The following is a 20,665-nucleotide window of genomic DNA, read 5'->3' as shown; positions in this document are numbered from 1 at the left end:
AACATTTTTCCAGAGGTTATTCGCCTATGTGCTGAAAATTATGATGTGCAGCACAGAGCTATTAAGTCTCCATCTGGGAGCATCCTCTTTCACATTAATGCTGAATCCATCAACCAGATGCTTAACTTCAATCAAACTGAGCTGCTGTTCCCTTTCTCCATGAACTATCTGCTGGACACAGGTGCCAAGATGTCCAGTGAAGACATTCAGAAAATCACCAAGATATTTATGAGGCCTGAATGCCAGCCCACAGGGCCACCTCCCTACTTGGATGTCTATTTTACTGATGTAGGCAGGCTTCTGTTGGACATGATTGCTTATGTGCTGGGATACAGAACCAGTGAGCATGTGGATGAAACAATGCTGGTATTTTTGGCTGCTTATAGCCCAGGCCAACCCCCTGCCCGCAAATATAATTTTGCCAATTTCATAGCTAACAAGATTCATGAACAGCTGTGCAAAGTAGACAGAGAGGGCATCTTCAAATATTCATCTTATATCTACCACCTTCTCATGTACTATCAGTCCGAGGCTTTTCCATGCTACATCAAAAAGCTGGACTCTAAAGGGGAAAGAAGATCTGTTATCTTCTGGACATCTGTCTATCATCAAGTGCAAAAGTCACCATATTCATATTGTGAATTCATTGATCAGTTTGTTTATCCCGTCTCTTGTTTATTAATGAGGTCCCCTCCTCCCAGAATATCATTTGATATACAGAAGGTCCTGCAGCTCTCCAAGAATTACAAAATAGGTGATTGGTACCTATATGAAGATCATACAGTCATCAGAGTCTATGGCTGTGAGCTCTGTCCATACAGGCTCCCAAAATATGTGCCCATGAGGCTATTTGCCTTGGAGTATTATAGGCAGCTAATTCACTCTGACCTCACTCACTTTCACAGCTCCAAAAAGAAAGCCCATCTCAAGTTCAAGCACCACCTGGGCCCATTCATAATGAATAAAAAAGAGGGATGGCAAGATGCTGAGCTAATCCTTAAAGATAAGTACATGCTCTCTAAAAGCTTCCGTTGGGTCCCCTATGACCCTGAAGGCTTCATCACTGCTAGGAGAGTTAAGTACAGGCTGCTAGGCTATGAGCATTGCAAGTACCCACATATTGAAAAGTATGCCAATCAGCAAGAGTGGCTGCAAGACACCTTAATTGAAAAATTAACTGAAGAAGAGATAATGCTAAAGAATGTCAAGGATTTGGAAAAGACTCTTGACTTGGATTGTGTGCAGCAGGTACCCTTCAAACGACCGCAGCCAGTAGGAGAAGGTACCTCGGCCTCAGCAGCTGCACCAACCACACAGATATCTTCCACAGCAGCACCAGGTACAGACAAGGGTAAAGGAATAATGGGTGCTGAAGAGCAAACAGTGAAAGAACAACCTGCCTCCTCAATAGGGCAGCAACAAGAGCACACCCCTCCTCCACAAACTGAGCCACCAGTAGCACCAATTTTGCAGACCCCAGCACATGAGGAGAGGGGTATGAAAAGAGATAGAGAAGAGTCCACTCCTGCTAGTGGATCCTCCCAACAACCCCAGGCCAAGAGACAAAGGGTAGATTCTCCAGAGATAGAAGAAATCAGTGAAGAAGTCCTTGACAGTTCAAGGAAAGATGGAGAAGGCAGCCAACATACAGGTACAAGCTCCTTTCAGCAGGAGCAGGGATTACAAGTTGGTTTGGAGGTGTCCTCCTCCACTCAGCAGAGCAAGAAGCCCAAAAGCACTAAGGCTTCTTTCAAGCAAATAAAGGCACAAAATGACTTGCTGAGGGTAGAAGTCTATAAACAATTTCTAAATGCAACACCAGCCCAGAAAGAAAGGCTAATGTCTGTATATGACATTCAAGAGGAGAAAATGATCCTCAGTCATTTCAAGCCTAAAGTGCCGCAGCCTAAATCAGCTGCGGATTATGTGAAGACAAGGGTGGAAGTCATGGCAAAAGACATTCACCCCATGGACCAAATAGAACTCCACAAGCAGACTGGAGAGATGGTCTATGCCACCTTGGTGGACAGGGCATCCATGGCCCATGAATTAAAAGAATCATTGAAAAATACCAACATTCAGTTGGATTTTGAGAGAATGTCCTCCATGGCCAAGGACAACAGAATAAAATCACTGGAGGACATCATCATTGACTTGGGACATGATCCTAAGGATCCAAAGGGCGTAAGGGCCCTCCTCAAGAAAAAAGAAGATGACCTCAATGCACTGAAAAAGAGGTTAAAGCTGCTGCCCACAGAGCACCCTCAAACAGCAGAGTTACAAAAGGAAAAGGAGGCCGATGAGCAACTGGACCTCATAATGCAGCTCAACCAGAAGGTCCTCGATTTGGAGAAAGAACTTGAAGGGGAATTACAAGATAGGCAGGGAGAGTCTACATCCCAAGTTCCTCCAACCACATCAACCACAACAGCGACAACAGAGGTAGCAGTAGCCCCTGTCACAACCACAGCAGCAACAACAACAGCTCCAGACTCCAGTACAAGCATGGAAGACTTGACCAAGGCTATTAAAGAAATGGAGCTCCAGGCAAATGAGATAAAGCAGGCCAAGGAAAAGTTGGCAGAACTAGATGCCAAATATGATAAATCAAAAATAACTGTGGCAGAACAAGGCAGAGAAATAAAGGCCTTGAAAGAAAAAATAAAGACTTTGGAGAAGGAGCTCAAGCTAGAGACTGCTATGGCAGAAATCAAAAGAATTTTGTGGGCCCGCATTGACCAATCCATCACCAAGCAATGGAAATCAATTAAGACTGTGCATGAGCAGATGGATTTGATTGGCCAAGCACAGACAGAGATTCAAAGGGCCAGAATAGTGCTGGGAAACAGGCCGGAGCTGGCCAATAGATTGATAGATTTTTTGAACAGGCAGACAAAGGAAGAACTGGCAGCCATCAATATTGTCAACAGAACAGAGGTTGTCCTTACAGTTAAAAAGGTACTCACTCTCAGAAATTATGTACAAACTGTGGAGAGGAAGTGCTATGAAATCCAGGCTGAGGTGGATGAGTACAAGGCCAAAATGGGAGCACTACAAGCCAAAGGACTGCCTAGCCTACTAAACAGCACGGGAAGACTGCTCCCCCGTGAGCAATATGCAAACAGGATGACCACCTTTGTGGAAAATCAAATTACTGCATCAGGCAGTACTTCGGAGGAGGCAGGGCCTCCAACAGGGCAGAGTCTTCTACAGAAACTCGAGAATATATTTTTCATTGAAAATGAAATCCACCACCTTTTTGAGACTCCTCCTAATTTTTACAGATATACTGAAGCAGATGAGACTTTGGTGAAGATCCGAAGACACCAAATGCCCAAGGAGGATTGGTGGCAAGCAATGCTTCAAATTTTGCCACATTAACTTCAGATGTTCCATCCCAGTCAGCTACAGCTCAGCAAAAGTCAAACATCATTAAAGGCAGCTGAAAGATGACTCAGCACAAGACAGCGGCAGCAAGCAAAGAATAAGATATACGCGCTTTTTTGGACAGCGTATCCTCAACCGACTCCAACAGGCCACAAAGTCAATATCTTCTGACCATTTTGGACAGCTAAGGCACTGAAGAGTTACTACAGCATTTACTCCCTCAGCTACAACACTCCAGGAGTTGGCATGACATTAATGAAACATTTACTCTTCAGCTAGATATTTTCTTATGTAAATTATGTATATATACCTCCCTTAGCAACGTATGAGGGGTTGGTGATTTTCACTCTGAGGCAAATGTATTGTATACTTTCAGATTATCTAATGCAAAGGGCTGGACCAGCTCAGTGATTTCCTGAATGTTTGATGTCTTGCTGATACCATGCGTGCTGTTACAGAATTCTTGTGCTGTCTGATGGAATAATAAGTTTTTCTCAATCTCTGTTTTGTCTTCTTATGTTATTAAATCATGCTCATGTTTCACTGATCTAGCAGTAGAGAAAAGGGATAGTGCAGGATATGTTTGGTTACACCTTGTGCTCAATCTTTTATTGCTGTAAATGTTTTCTTCAGAATTAATTATGGACATGAATTCTTAATTGCTCATGTTTTCATTAATTCTATAAAAATGAATGTTATCTAGAAATTCTTCACTGCTTCTAAATAATATTCTCACTTTTTCTCCATATCAGTTTATTGGAAGATTCTTAATTGCCTTTCATAAACTGGATACATCACATTCAATCACAATTTCAAAGCATTGTTTCTCAGACACTTATCTAGCTCTGCAGCATCACTACTGTATCAACACAGCACACCAAACAACTAAAGGACCACTGACTCCATGCCCAATGGCCTAGAACACTCTAGTGAGCACATATATATCTTGACTGAAATCATCATCCAACAAATTCCAAAAACAAACCTTGAGCATCATAGCTAGCCTAAAATACTACACAAACAAAGCTAAAACATAAAGAGAGAGCCCTCTCTGGTCATAGGTAGGCTAGAACCTGTGACCCAAAGATTGGTTAGTGGTTACCTCGGCCGTATTCCCTTGGGAGTCAAAGGGAACAACCTGAGTGATAACATAATTGGCGACTCCGCTGGGGAAAGAGCGTATTTTTCAACTGCTGTCTATCTCTAGACAGTGGTTCCAAAAGCTTGAGCAGTCCCTTAAAATAAGTTCCAAAAATATCTTCAAAAATACCAAAAAGAAGTTCTGAAGCTGGCTCCTAAGAAGAAAACTAGGCATACCAGGTCAAATCCTGACCCAAATCCTCCTCCTGTTTTCGAAAACCCCAATTTGATCCATAAAACTCATAAGAGCCAAAAGGAACCAGAGCAATCTCCTGAATCTAGCCCTGAGGCAGTTCAGCATAGTTTTATTCCCACCCCTTCTAAGCCTACCTTTCACCTTCATACAACTCATTCTTCCCCCTCTTCATCATCCACTTCACAAAACGTATTGTCAACACCTAACACACAAACTGCTATTGTTGTCCCTGTTGTTCCCGTTGTTCTAGTTGTCCCACCAAATATGGCTAATCGTTATGCACCCCTTCAGTTGCCTAACAATCCTGGGGCTATGCCTCAGGATTACCAAGGCAAAATAACTTATTTTGATGGAACCAGTACATACACTGCCTTACAGCATACTAAGAAAATGCAAGACTACTTTGAGAACTATGAGATAGATGATGATGATGTGAGGATGAAAATATTTGTCCAAAGTCTGACAGGTGAAGTGAGAACATGGTTCCGGGGCCTGACCCCAAATTCAATAGCTGATTCAGGTGCCCTTTATCAGTCCTTTTTAAACCGATGGGAAAAGAAAAAGGACCCCCTGCACATTCTATCTGAATATGACACCATCAGAAGAAGCCCACAAGAAACTGTTCTAGACTATTGTACCAGATTTAACACCATTTACAATGCCATTCCTCAAAATCTTAGACCCCCACCTGATTTAGCGTTGATTAAATTCCCTGATGGCTTTGATGCTGATATGGCATATCAGCTAAGAGAAAGAGCCCCTGCAACTCTAGCAGACATGCAAAACATAGCTGTGAGTGTAGAGGCAAATCTGATTGCAAAAAGAAACCGGGCAAGAACTGAACGGAGAACTACTTTCAAAGAAGAACCCTCATCATTTGAGCAAAAGCTAGATGCAATCATTAAGGGAATGGATAGACTTGGAGATAGGGTGGAAACCATAGAAAGAAAATCATCATGGGAAACCCAAACAAGCAATATTAGAAACCCAAACTTTAGAAAGAATCAAAATCCTAATGTTGGTAGGACTGATCCTGACCAGCATGTCAGACCTCCTTTTCAAGAGAATTATGCTGAGGCTTCAACATCTAGTGAACCTAGTGAGGATCCTCACATCAATCTAATGGGTTTGGATGGTGAAAATCAAGTCTTTTTGACACAAGAAGACCAAGAGGTTTACAATGAAAATCAATTCCATACTAAGTCAGGAGAATCTTTCGACTTTAAAGAAGGATATGATGCAGCTGTGTATGAGGTGCACAAACAGTACAAACTAAGGAGTAGAACAATAGAGGTACCTACACCCCCCAAACCAAAGGATAATAAACAATCAAAAAGGATCAATGAAATTACTACTCCCCCCGAATCAGTTGACAACTTAAAATCACCGGCCACAGAAGTAACTGTGGAGGACATTTCAGAACAACAGTCCTCTCAAAATCAGCCAAGTTTGCCCCATCAATCAAAGATAAAGGCAGATACTCCCATAGGAAACAAACATGGCACCAGTCTTCTTCAAAATGCGCCCAATGATGAAAACAAGACCCCTGATAATACAGCTAAAAAGGAAAAAACTACAGCACTAAATGCCAAAATTCAAATAAAAAAACCTTTCAACTTGGAAACAGAAATTAGTAAGCTAAAAATATCAGTGCCTCTTTCAGAATTAGCCAAACATGACATTTATAGACATCAGATCAATAGATCACTCCAAATATCAGACAATAAAGATGCTGTGAACGTTCTAGATGACCAACCAGAGTTGCTGTTCGGACCTGAGGTTAATGGAAAAACAAAGAATGGAGGGATACCACCCTTTTATGTCAGCCTGAATATTCATGACAAGGTCCTACACAATGCAATGTTTGACTCTAGGGCCTCACACAACTTAATGCCCAAATCTGTAATGGAAAAACTTGACTTAGACATCACAAGACCCTACAAGGATCTATTTTCATTCGATTCAAGCCAAGTCAGATGTTTAGGCCTGATCAAAGACTTATGTGTCTCCCTAGTCCAATATCCAACCAAAACTATCTTGATGGATGTAGTGGTAGCTGACATACCCCCTAAGTATGGCATGCTCCTGTCCAGATCCTGGGGGGCCAAACTTCAAGGATCTCTGCAATTGGACATGTCTTATGCAACTATTTCAGTCTTTGGTCAGCCAAAGAGATTGTACCGGGAAACTCTGATGAAATATGTGGTAAGCAGTCAAGATAAGCCCCAAAACTTTCCAATCTATTCCATACACTCAGACATGGATTCATTCATTCTCTACAATGCTGACATATGTCACAAAGCTTATTCTGAACTTTTAATGACAGTAGAGACCAAGGAATCAGATCAACAATCTACCTGCAAAGACCAAGGGACCATGGTGATGGTTGTTAACAAGATAGAAGGAAATGATGTGCCCAACAACTTGCAAAAAACAAATTTGCCCATCATCCAAGTCACTAAAAATTTTAATCTGGATCTTGATCATGAAACTTTATGGTATCTAGAATTTGATGGCTCTATAAACAAGCTGGGGGCTGGGGCAGGAGTATGGATCCACAATATGCATAATGACCAAGCTGAGGGCCATGCATATAGACTAAACTTCCGATGCACAAACAACATGGCTGAATATGAAGCCCTTCTGTTCAGACTGAAACTCCTAAAAAATCTAGGTGCAACCAAAATCTCAATTTTAGGAGATTTAGACTTGGTCATACAGCAAATGAAGGGAAATTTCACCACAAATGATCTAAGGTTAAGATCATACAAGGGGGCAGCTATTCAAATACTTGACAGCTTCTCACAAGCACAATTGACTAAGATTTCCAGAGAACTTAACCTACATGCTCACAGCCTAGCAACCTTTGCCAGCACTTGTAAGTTACCTTTCAAAACCAATCATACATTCACAACTGAAATCAAACACAGACCTTCAGTCCCAGATAACATCAAGAATTGGCAAGTCTTTGACAATAACAAACAGATAAAAAACTTTCTCACTTTAAAGGAAGAATTTTCGGGCATGAACATTGACACTAGTACTGGAGAGGATCAACCACAAATATGCACAGTTACACAGAACATATCAGCTGAAGCAGCTGATCTGGTTTTACATCCGACCACCTTTGACAGTGAAACTATACGGGAGTTGAAACAATCAAAAAACGCGGAGGAAATGGCTGAAGCAGAAGATGAGGTAATTGAGCTAAAGGATAATTTTTTGCCCATAGGTTTAACCCCTTTGGAGGATCTGTTTGACTCAAATGATATCTCAAGAAAACCAAAAATCCAACCACTGAATGCTGAAATAGAGGATTGTAACATTGGGACACCTGAACATCCCAAAATGGTCAAATTATCCAAAGCATTACCTCCTGAACAGAAGCTGAAATACATTGAGTTATTTAGAGAATTTCAAGATGTCTTTGCCTGGAGCTATGAGGACCTTAAGTCTTATGATACATCAGTTATACAGCACACAATACCATTAAAAGAAAATCAGAAGCCTTTTAAGCAGAAAATCAGGAGAATCAATCCAGTCCTCCTTCCCCTCATTGAAAAAGAAGTCAAACGTATGTATGAAGCAGGGATCATTGCCCCAATCAGATTCTCAGAATGGATTTCAAACCTAGTACCTACTAGGAAAAAGACAGGAGAAATCAGATTGTGTGTTGACCTTAGGAATCTCAACAAAGTGTCTCTCAAGGACCATTATCCTTTACCAAAAATGGATCATATCTTGCAAAGGGTGGTGGGAGCATCAAGGATCTCCTTACTAGATGGCTTCTCAGGATTCAATCAGATTCTAGTACACCGGATGACCAAGATAAAAATGCCTTCACAACACCTTGGGGAACATTCAAATATGTTAAGATGCCTTTTGGGCTTAAAAATGCAGGGGCTACATTCCAAAGAGCAATGGATATTGCCTTTGCCAAGGAACTCCATGATTTCCTAGTTGTCTACCTTGATGATCTCACTGCTTTTTCAAAATCAGATCAAGAACACTTAGAACACTTGAGGCAGGTTTTCACAATTTGTAGAAAATATGGCATATCTTTGAACCCTAAGAAATCATTGTTTGGATTGGAGGAAGGCAAACTTCTGGGGCATATAATCTCAAAAGATGGTATTAGGATTGATCTTGACAGAATTCAAGCTATCCTACAAGTACCACATCCAAGAAATACCAAAGAATTACAAAGTTTCCTAGGGAAGATCAATTTCTTGAGGAGATTCATTACCAATCTGGCTGAACTTATTAGACTGCTAAACAATATGCTGAAAAAGGAATCCAAGGTCAAATGGACTATGGAAGCCAAACAAGCCTTTGAAGATATCAAAAGAGCATTGAAAAACACACCAGTTCTAACAAGCCCTAGATTTGATCAAGATTTCATCATTTTCTCTTTTGCTTCTGAGCATACAATTGCTGTTGTTTTTCTACAAAAAGATGACCAAGGCTGTGAGAAGCCCATTGCATTTTTCAGCAGAGCACTTAGGGATGCTCCCTTGAAATATCAGATTATGGAAAAACAAGCCTATGCCTTGGTAAAAGCCATCAAGGAATTCAGAATCTACATTTTGTACTCCCATATAATTGCCTATGTTCCTAATGCAGTGGTCAAAGACATTCTCACCCAAGAGGGCCTTGAAAGCAAGAGAGGCAAGTGGATTGCTAATATCCTAGAATATGACATTGAGATCAAACCGACCAAACTGATAAAAGGACAAGGCCTAGCCAAATTAATGACTGAAACCAATTTCCAAGCCCTTGATATTAATGAACTGGACGACGAACAGGAGATGGCGACTCCACAGATCAAGCAAGCCTTTATACAATCCCCATGGTATGCTGATATATGTTTTGTATTACTGAACCTGCAGGCTCCTCCAGGGTTGTCCAGAACTAAGAAAAGATTCTTGAAAATGAAAGCATCAAAGTTTTGTGTTATTGACAATGTTTTGGTTTGGAGAAATCATGAAGGAATATTACTCAATTGCTTAACCTTAGAAGAAACTAACAATGTCCTCAAAGAATTTCATGCAGGTGACTGTGGAGGACATTTGTACTGGAAGTCCACAGTTATAAAATCCTAAGGGCTGGATTTTATTGGCCCTCCTTGATTACTGATGTAAGGAAATTTGCAATGTCCTGCCATAAATGTCAAATTTTTGAGGGCAAGAGGAAGCTGCTGCCTTTACCACTCAAACCAATTTCAACTGAGAGACCATTTCAGCAATGGGGTTTAGACTTCATTGGTGAAATTCACCCTTCATCCTCTGGCCAACATAGGTGGATTCTCACTGCTACAGACTATTTTACCAAATGGATAGAGGCCATCCCTTGCAGGCAAGCCAATGACTCCATTATTATACAATTTCTAGAAACCAATATCTTATCCAGGTTTGGCTGTCCAGAAAAAATCATCACAGACAATGCTGCAGCTTTCAAGTCCAAGAAAATGATCAATTTTTGTCACAAGTATCACATGACCCTAGGTCATTCCACTACCTATTATCCTCAAGGTAATGGCCTAGCTGAATCTTCCAATAAAAGTCTCATCAACATCATTAAAAAAGTTTTGGAAGAAAACAAAAAGAACTGCCATAAGAAGCTGGTAAATGCACTGTGGGCAGATAGATTGACCACCAAGAGATCAATTGGCATGAGTCCATATGAACTGGTTTATGGGTTAGAAGCAAAGTTTCCTACATCTCTAGGAATTCCTGTGATTAAGTTGCTGCAAGAAATACAAGTTGAGCCCAATGACATCCAAAGAAGGATTAATCAAACAATTCATTTACAACAAACAAGAGAAGAAGTCTATCAAAGAACTCAGGTTCTACAAGAAAAGATCAAAAGAATATTTGACAAGAGAACCAAAGCTGAAGATTTCTTTATTGGAAATAAAGTGTTAAGATGGGATTCCAGAAGAGAGGACAAGGGCAAACACGGTAAGTTTGATTTTCTATGGAAGGGACCCTATGTCATTTATGCCATACAAGGAAATAATACTTATTTTTTGAGAAGTATGGATGGTTCAGACACTGAGGAAGGCCCAGTTAATGGGAGAATGCTCAAGCATTATTTTGACTCCTTTGATTAAACACCAAATAGGCATGTATTGTACATAGATATTTGTATTTTCCAGTATTTCCAATTACAGCAGATAAATAAAACAGCAAGTGCATCACATTTTTGAGAAGACCAAGATGATATACTATGATATTATTAGGAGATATGGATCCTGGCATCTGAGCAGCAATGTAAGCACAGGGCAGTTATCAAATCATGAAGAAAAGGCTTGAGAAACAAATGAAAAACAGATCTGAAAATTTCACAATAAATCAGCTCAGTGGGTGCTGCCTGCAAACCTCCAAGATCCTAAGTATTGATCCCCAACAAACACGGAAATTCAGCCAGCAACAAGGAAGCAAATTCAGGCAATCTGACCTGCTGTTCTTGGCTTTTCACCTGGAAAAGCCATCCCCAAGTGGAGCCACTGTTAGCCTCCTATACCAATAGGTTCTCATCTCTCATGATTGACAGTGGAAGTGCCAAAAATGTCTACCTTCCATGCTGCTAAGGTTCCATTTTTGTGAAAGAAACAGACAGTTTAAAAAATGTAAAGAGGGTATGCCTTAAAAGAAAAATCAAAGGGCAAGAAAAGGAATTGGTCAATGAAAAAATAAAAGAAATGAACCCCAAACAAAGACCATGAGAGTGGCTAGTCCAAATTGCCATTACTGTTTTGATGGGTGGTCCAACAGCTCAAGCTGGGCCTCACCATAGTTTAAATTGCATGTTGTAGACTAGAAAGGAAGTACCTGTTCAAACAGCTCAAGTTTGGCAGATGACTAGGTGGATAGAGAAAGAAAGGAGCCCAATTGCTTAATCTGGGCCCTTGGAAGGCATAAGGGTAGACTTAGATAGGAGGGCAGCAAAAAGAAAAGAAAATTATCAGGGTTTGCAAGACCAAGTGCACCCATACAAAATGAAGAAAAAATGTTAGGCATAATAGGCAGGGTAGGCAGTTGAAGGTTGCAGAAAGAAAAATCCAAGCACATCACTTGGAGTAAATCAAAGTGGCCATCAGCAGGAAAGGCAAGAGCAGTGGCCTAGGTGGCAAAGTGCTAAGTCATCACTAACTTCCCTCATTCCCTTCAAAGTTTCTTACTAACCTCCCATGAGGACTGCAGGATCTGCCTGACCAGTCCTCCTTATGCTCTTCATTTGTACAAATTTGATGTCATAAATGACTTCTTTCTTTGAAAAGAAGCCACATTTCTTGTGTAAAAATTATTTTCATTTTGATCTACTTCCTAACTAAGTTTGATTCCTGCAAAGCTTAGTAACTACCACTTCTCATTCTCATTCCCCCCCAGTACTAATTACTAACTGTATTTACATTAAATCCCCTATGTTTCCCTCTCCCCTACTAGTATAACACCATGGTGTATAAACCCCAAGCAATGTATAAATATCCCCCCCTTTTAGCACTATAGCTAAAATAAGTTTGTCTAAGGGAGACATTAGTCCACCAGGGACTATGGTCAACCCTGCTTTGGGATTTCTCTAACCTCTGGTTAGACTAATAGCCCACCCAAAACCCTCATTTTCCATTTTTCCTAAAAAAATTCATGAAAAACCCCTTTTCCCTTTACTCAAACCTAACTCTAGCCCTTTATCCCTCCCGACAGATTAATTCAAAACCCATAAAAACCCACCAAAACCTAAAGTTCTAAACCCGCGCTATTTAAATGAATATTTTATTATCGGACGGGACCCAACCCCAAGTTGCGCGTCGATCAACAGCGCCCGCCAACCGTCAATCAACCGCCGCCCGCGATCTAACGATGGGCGGTCTTTTTTAAACCCCGACATGCCTCCCTTTAACGTCCGGGGAGAGGGCGGTATTGGAGGCCGTACCCGGGACGCGTGGCAAGCGGCGGGGTCGTTCTGAGCCCCCCTCCCTGATATCGCCTTTGCCCAAAGGTGGTGCGGGGAGACCGCTTACCACCTCCCCGATACCACCGCCCCTCTGGCACCACGTCACCCACACGTCAGCATGACGTCGTGTTGCCCACGCCCGCCCCCGCGCCTCGTGGCCCTCCACGTAGCCCTGTCGCCGCCCACGCCCGCCACCGTGTCCAACCACGCTAGCCTCCAGCTCAGCGTCCACGTCACCCTCCGTACCCCGGGCCCGCCATGACGTCATGCTGACGTCATCGGCGGAAAGGTGCCAATCACCCTTTTTGTCCGAATTGGTTGTTAAAACACGCGTTTTTGGCCGTTTTGTGTCATTTTCAAGCGAAATTGACTGAGCCGTTGCAAGCATCCGCATCGCGACATTGCCTCCGAACCTCCAAATTCGAAATTGCGACCACCAGAGCTCGTCAATTCAGTTGCATTTGAGCCCCCACAGTTCGACCCGAAGTTTTTCCAGCTGTTCATCCAGGTATTCACCATAATTCTCTTGTTTTGCCCCATGCATACCATTTCTCTACAAGTTCACCATTAAAGCACCTGTCAAATCCCAAATTAAACACTGTCTACATATTAATTTAAAATTAAATCAACCCACATTGCCCCAGCTCCATAAATTTGATATTAAGTGATAAGCTCACAGCCTAAAAATTACAAATTCATTTTCGAGCTGCCCGGCATTGTTCCCTTTTGCCGTGTGCAGGCCCAAAGCTGTATTTCTCCAATTTGAATCCTACATACCCTCTGCAATTCATCCTCATTAATTCACAATCTCTGTGAAATTACCCAAGCAAAGTAGAGACAGTCCTGCATAGCCTGCCTATTCCATTTGAAGAGAATTTCCAGCATTTTCCACATTGAGTCTGTCACTGAACTTTGGAGGATCCTTCCTAGCTATTACACTTACCTTGTTCAATTCAGACTACATAATGGCTGCTCCTGCTCCCACAGCCCTCAGTGTTGCTCCAATAAATGCACCAAATAAAGACCTGGAGTCCTTGCCTCTTGCTGACAGGGACTACCTCATCCAAGACTTTGCGGGTAACAGGGACCATTTGCAGACCTTCAGGCAATTGAGAGATGACTACCTGAATGGCAAGGATACGTATGGGATATGGGAGTCAAATCTACCATACTACTGTCTCCCCTCTGTCAACATTTTTCCAGAGGTTATTCGCCTATGTGCTGAAAATTATGATGTGCAGCACAAAGCTATTAAGTCTCCATCTGGGAGCATCCTCTTTCACATTAATGCTGAATCCATCAAACAGATGCTTAACTTCAATCAAACTGAGCTGCTGTTCCCTTTCTCCATGAACTATATGCTGGACACAGGTGCCAAGATGTCCAGTGAAGACATTCAGAAAATCACCAAGATATTTATGAGGCCTGAATGCCAGCCCACAGGGCCACCTCCCTACTTGGATGTCTATTTTACTGATATAGGCAGGCTTCTGTTGGACATGATTGCTTATGTGCTGGGATACAGAACCAGTGAGCATGTGGATGAAACAATGCTGGTATTTTTGGCTGCTTATAGCCCAGGTCAACCCCCTGCCCGCAAATATAATTTTGCCAATTTCATAGCTAACAAGATTCATGAACAGCTGTGCAAAGTAGACAGAGAGGGCATCTTCAAATATTCATCTTATATCTACCACCTTCTCATGTACTATCAGTCCGATGCTTTTCCATGCTACATCAAAAAGCTGGACTCTAAAGGGGAAAGAAGATCTGTTATCATCTGGACATCTGTCTATCATCAAGTGCAAAAGTCACCATATTCATATTGTGAATTCATTGATCAGTTTGTTTATCCCGTCTCTTGTTTATTAATGAGGTCCCCTCCTCCCAGAATATCATTTGATATACAGAAGGTCCTGCAGCTCTCCAAGAATTACAAAATAGGTGATTGGTACCTATATGAAGATCATACAGTCATCAGAGTCTATGGCTGTGAGCTCTGTCCATACAGGCTCCCAAAATATGTGCCCATGAGGCTATTTGCCTTGGAGTATTATAGGCAGCTAATTCACTCTGACCTCACTCACTTTCACAGCTCCAAAAAGAAAGCCCATCTCAAGTTCAAGCACCACCTGGGCCCATTCATAATGAATAAAAAAGAGGGATGGCAAGATGCTGAGCTAATCCTGAAAGATAAGTACATGCTCTCTAAAAGCTTCCATTGGGTCCCCTATGACCCTGAAGGCTTCATCACTGCTAGGAGAGTTAAGTACAGGCTACTAGGCTATGAGCATTGCAAGTACCCACATATTGAAAAGTATGCCAATAAGCAAGAGTGGCTTCAAGACACCTTAATTGAAAAATTAACTGAAGAAGAGATAATGCTAAAGAATGTCAAGGATTTGGAAAAGACTCTTGACTTGGATTGTGTGCAGCAGGTACCCTTCAGACGACCGCAGCCAGTAGGAGAAGGTACCTCGACCTCAGCAGCTGCACCAACCACACAGATATCTTCCACAGCAACGCCAGGTACAGACAAGGGTAAAGGAATAATGGGTGCTGAAGAGCAAACAGTGAAAGAACAGCCTGCCTCCTCAATAGGGCAGCAACAAGAGCACACCCCTCCTCCACAAACTGAGCCACCAGTAGCACCAACTTTGCAGACCCCAGCACATGAGGAGATGGGTATGAAAAGAGATAGAGAAGAGTCCACTCCTGCTAGTGGATCCTCCCAACAACCCCAGGCCAAGAGACAAAGGGTAGATTCTCCAAAGATAGAAGAAATCAGTGAAGAAGTCCTTGACAGTTCAAGGAAAGATGGAGAAGGCAGCCAACATACAGGTACAAGCTCCTTTCAGCAGGAGCAGGGATTACAAGTTGGTTTGGAGGTGTCCTCCTCCTCTCAGCAGAGCAAGAAGCCCAAAAGTACTAAGGCTTCTTTCAAGCAAATAAAGGCACAAAATGACTTGCTAAGGGTAGAAGTCTATAAACAATTTCTAAATGCAACACCAGCCCAGAAAGAAAGGCTAATGTCTGTATATGACATTCAAGAGGAGAAAATGATCCTCAGTCATTTCAAGCGTAAAGTGCCGCAGCCTAAATCAGCTGCGGATTATGTGAAGACAAGGGTGGAAGTCATGGCAAAAGACATTCACCCCATGGACCAAATAGAACTCCACAAGCAGACTGGAGAGATGGTCTATGCCACCTTGGTGGATAGGGCATCCATGGCCCATGAATTAAAAGAATCATTGAAAAATACCAACATTCAGTTGGATTTTGAGAGAATGTCCTCCATGGCCAAGGACAACAGAATAAAATCGCTGGAGGACATCATCATTGACTTGGGACATGATCCTAAGGATCCAAAGGGCGTAAGGGCCCTCCTCAAGAAAAAAGAAGATGAACTCAATGCACTGAAAAAGAGGTTGAAGCTGCTGCCCACAGAGCACCCTCAAACAACAGAGTTACAAAAGGAAAAGGAGGCCGATGAGCAACTGGACCTCATAATGCAGCTCAACCAGAAGGTCCTCGATTTGGAGAAAGAACTTGAAGGGGCATTACAAGATAGGCAGGGAGAGTCTGCATCCCAAGTTCCTCCAACCACATCAACCACAGCAGTGACAACAGAGGCAACAGTAGCCCCTGTCACAACCACAGCAGCAACAACAACAGCTCCAGACTCCAGTACAAGCATGGAAGACTTGACCAAGGCTATTAAAGAAATGGAGCTCCAGGCAAATGAGATAAAGCAGGCCAAGGAAAAGTTGGCAGAACTAGATGCCAAATATGATAAATCAAAAATAATTGTGGCAGAACAAGGCAGAGAAATAAAGGCCTTGAAAGAAAAAATAACGACTTTGGAGAAGGAGCTCAAGCTAGAGACTGCTATGGCAGAAATCAAAAGAATTTTGTGGGCCCGCATTGACCAATCCATCACCAAGAAATGGATATCAATTAAGACTATGCATGAGCAGATGGATTTGATTGGCCAAGCACAGACATAGATTCAAAGGGCCAGAATAGTGCTGGGGAACAGGCTGGAGCTGGCCAATAGATTGATAGATTTTTTGAAGAGGCAGACAAAGGAAGAACTGGCAGCCATCAACATTGTCAACAGAACAGAGGCTGTCCTTACAGTTAAAAAGGTACTCACTCTCAGAAATTATGTGCAAACTGTGGAGAGGAAGTGCTATGAAATCTAGGCTAAGGTGGATGAGTACAAGGCCAAAATGGGAGCACTACAAGCCAAAGGACTGCCTAGCCTACTAAACAGCACGGGAAGATTGCTCCCCCGAGAGCAATATGCAAACAGGATGACCACCTTTGTGGAAAATCAAATTACTGCATCAGGGAGTACTTCGGAGGAGGCAGGGCCTCCAACAGGGCAGAGTCTTCTACAGAAACTCGAGAATATATTTTTCATTGAAAATGAAATCCACCACCTTTTTGAGACTCCTCCTAATTTTTACAGATATACTGAAGCAGATGAGACTTTGGTGAAGATCCGAAGGCACCAAATGCCCAAGGAGGATTGGTGGCAAGCAATGCTTCAAATTTTACCACATTAACTTCAAATGTTCCATCCCAGTCAGCTACAGCTCAGCAAAAGTCAAACATCATTAAAGGCAGCTGAAAGATGACTCAGCACAAGACTGCGGCAGCAAGCAAAGAATAAGATATACGCGCGTTTTTGGACAGCGTATCCTCAATCGACTCCAACAGGCCACAAAGTCAATATCTTTTGACCATTTTGGATAGCTAAGGCACTGAAGAGTTACTACAGCATTTACTCCCTCAGCTACAACACTCCAGGAGTTGGCATGACATTAATGAAACATTTACTCTTCAGCTAGATATTTTCTTATGTAAATTATGTATATATACCTCCCTTAGCAACGTATGAGGGGTTGGTGATTTTCACTCTGAGGCAAATGTATTGTATACTTTCAGATTATCTAATGCAAAGGGCTGGACCAGCTCAGTGATTTCCTGAATGTTTGATGTCTTGCTGATACCATGCGTGCTGTTACAGAATTCTTGTGCTGTTTGATGGAATAATAAGTTTTTCTCAATCTCTGTTTTGTCTTCTTATGTTATTAAATCATGCTCATGTTTCACTGATCTAGCAGTAGAGAAAAGGGATAGTGCAGGATATGTTTGGTTACACCTTGTGCTCAATCTTTTATTGCTGTAAATGTTTTCTTCAGAATTAATTATGGACATGAATTCTTAATTTCTTAGGTTTTCATTAATTCTATAAAAATGAATGTTATCTAGAAATTCTTCACTGCTTCTAAATAATATTCTCACTTTTTCTCCATATCAGTTTGTTGGAAGATTCTTAATTGCCTTTCATAAACTGGATACATCACATTCAATCACAATTTCAAAGCATTGTTTCTCAGACACTTATCTAGCTCTGCAACATCACTACTGTATCAGCACAGCACACCAAACAACTAAAGGACCACTGACTCCATGCCCAATGGCCTAGAACACTCTGGTGAGCACATATATATCTTGACTGAAATCATCATCCAACAAATTCCAAAAACAAACCTTGAGCATCATAGCTAGCCTAAAATACTACACAAACAAAGCTAAAACATAAAGAGAAAGCCCTCTCTGGCCATAGGTAGGCTAGAACCTGTGACCCAAAGATTGGTTAGTGGTTACCTCGGCCGTATTCCCTTGGGAGTCAAAGGGAACAACCTGAGTGATAACATACTGTAGTACCTTGAGGGTCATCATCATTAACGGTGATTCCTCTCGCGCTTGTTAACAGTTTACATCATTGACTGGTAATCAAGCGATGTCTTTCCATGTTCGACTTCAAAACATTTCTCACATGGATCGACTTGTACTTCGAGTGAAGATCAGACGAGATTGAAGACCCCAGATCTAGTTTCATCCATCCGGGCTGCGATATATATTCAGGAGAATAAAGACATTGAAATGTACAGCATTGCAGCACAGATAATCATCCTACCAAAAGGATGATGGCTCTATCAGAATCATCAGTCTACCATCAGACGATTGTCTGTCCTATGTACATGAAAGTGAATTTATAAAGCTGAGCATGGGAATGCCCGCCTCACCTAGATCATGAAAACAGTATGAAGATAATGTATTGTATTGTATCTTATTATAGGTCTCCTCCCAGCATTGAAAGAACTTCGGATCCTCCTAATAAAGCATTTCACCCGATAAACGGCCTCATACTTTAGGGGGCAACTGTTATAGACATTTTTGTGCATTACAGCTCTAAGCATGAAATGTCCATAAACCAAGGGATCCTAAGTCCCTAAAAGTGTTGTTCCGGCCCCTAAAGGAACAAGGTCAACAAATTACAGCTTCTCCCAGAAGTTCTCCACCAGAAACTGCTCAGAATCAGTCAAATCAGGATCATTTCAACTACTCCACTAGCTAGCTGCGTTGCATAGCACCCAAGTACACTAGCTAGGTGCGTTGCAACGCACCTAAATGCACTACCAGGGTGCGCTGAGCGGGAAATGACAAATGGCAGTGTCATTCCGCGAGGTGGACAGATAATGGAAGCTTCCAGAATTTTCCCCAATGACACTTGCCTCACTGAGTTCGACCAAGGATGAATAAGAGGCTTTCAGTCTCCAAGTGGAAGCAAGAACTGACAGAGAAAAGCCACAAGTCAAATCATAAGCTGACTCATCCTCTTTGCATACATCTATATATGGATCCCTCATCCTAGAGATCCGGAGGCTGGAATTTTGTACATTGCAGAGAATTGCTGTTGGTTTTGAGATAGAGATCAGAGTATTGGGTGACTTATGCTTTGTTGGAGGTGAAGAGGGGATTCCTTTGCTGGGGGGTTGATGCTGGATCAGGAATCATCGGTTGTAACTCCTCCTGGACCTTCTTGTTATATCAATAAAACTATTTGAGTTTCTCCTACATGCTTGTGTATCAATGATGTTTTGTTATATTTGCATGTTTAGCTTAAATCTGATCCTAAGCTATTTATGAATATAAATGCATGTCTTTGTGTAGTTTTCGTCTTCTGTGATCTTGCAGGAACTTGGTGAATCTGGGCAAGTAAGGAAGCAGGTAGCTAGAAGTTGTCAAAGAGGAGAGAGATTGGATCAAAGGACTAGCGCAAGACATAGGTTGGTTCATCCTATTCCTCTTCATTTATAGTTCATAAAGAAGAATACGAGAGTAGTTTTCCTTGTTTGTTTCTAAGGTACTGTCACACCTTAGTGGGATAGGGGCATTCTGAGTAGACACTTTTCCCGTTAACACATGGGACGCAGCTGTAAGTATCTCATCGAATCCATCGGCTGTTCCGATACTTTCCTGCATTTCACAGCTCAAGACGGACTCTAGAATTCACGGATTTGAGTCTGAAATAGAACATGGATCGCTAATAAAAGTGGTAACTATATCATCTTCTGTTTCTGTTTTCAATTGAAGGGCTTGTCCAATAGTAAGGATTGGCCTTAATTCCTCATTTTCAGATTCATACTCTTCCCTTGGTAAAGGTTTCTTGTGGCCCGATGGTTTTGCTGATGGACTAGGTTCTGCAAGAGGATATAACATTAAATTATTAGTACTATGTCCATTCGAGATAACCATATGTCCTGATCGACACCCAATATAAGCATTTGTAGTTGCCATCCATGGTCTTCCTAGAATCAGGGGATGGCCATCAGCTGGGGCTTGCGTTTGCAGCACTAGGAAGTCCATAGGGTAGTGCCATGAGTCAACTGAAATTGTAATATCTTCTAACTTTCCTACCGGTTTAACCATGGATCGATCTATCAGCTCTAACACAGTGGGTGTAGGTTTCAAGTTCCGAAGACCCAATCCCTGCATAGTCTCAGTAGTAATGACATTTATGGAAGCGCCCAAATATACCAGCACGTTTGGAATTTCTATTCCATTAATTTGCACGGTTAAAATTGGGTTCCCCAGTTCCCCATATTTCACAGGCATGATTTTCCCCAT

At 41.9% G+C, this 20,665-nt stretch overlaps 1 protein-coding gene and 1 pseudogene across 1 annotated transcript; one reads left to right on the top strand and one right to left on the bottom strand.

Moving 5' to 3' along the window:
* The window catches only part of LOC149219198 (UDP-glucuronic acid decarboxylase 2 pseudogene), a 60,798-nt pseudogene extending 44,062 nt beyond the window's left edge, over positions 1-16,736 (top strand).
* Positions 16,737-20,047: 3,311 nt separating this feature from the next.
* On the bottom strand, positions 20,048-20,665 carry LOC149219197 (uncharacterized). Its single transcript, XM_089386737.1, has one exon. It carries the CDS (start codon positions 20,663-20,665, stop codon positions 20,048-20,050), a length of 618 nt encoding a protein of 205 aa, XP_089242863.1.

Source organism: Pinus tabuliformis, chromosome Q (assembly GCF_031772625.1).
Source record: "Pinus tabuliformis cultivar Carrire ecotype Pingquan chromosome Q, CPIR1, whole genome shotgun sequence".
In the NCBI taxonomy this organism is placed as follows: Eukaryota; Viridiplantae; Streptophyta; class Pinopsida; order Pinales; family Pinaceae; genus Pinus; species Pinus tabuliformis.
Note: the sequence above shows the minus strand (reverse complement) of the source record. Positions and strands in the feature narration are given on the sequence as shown.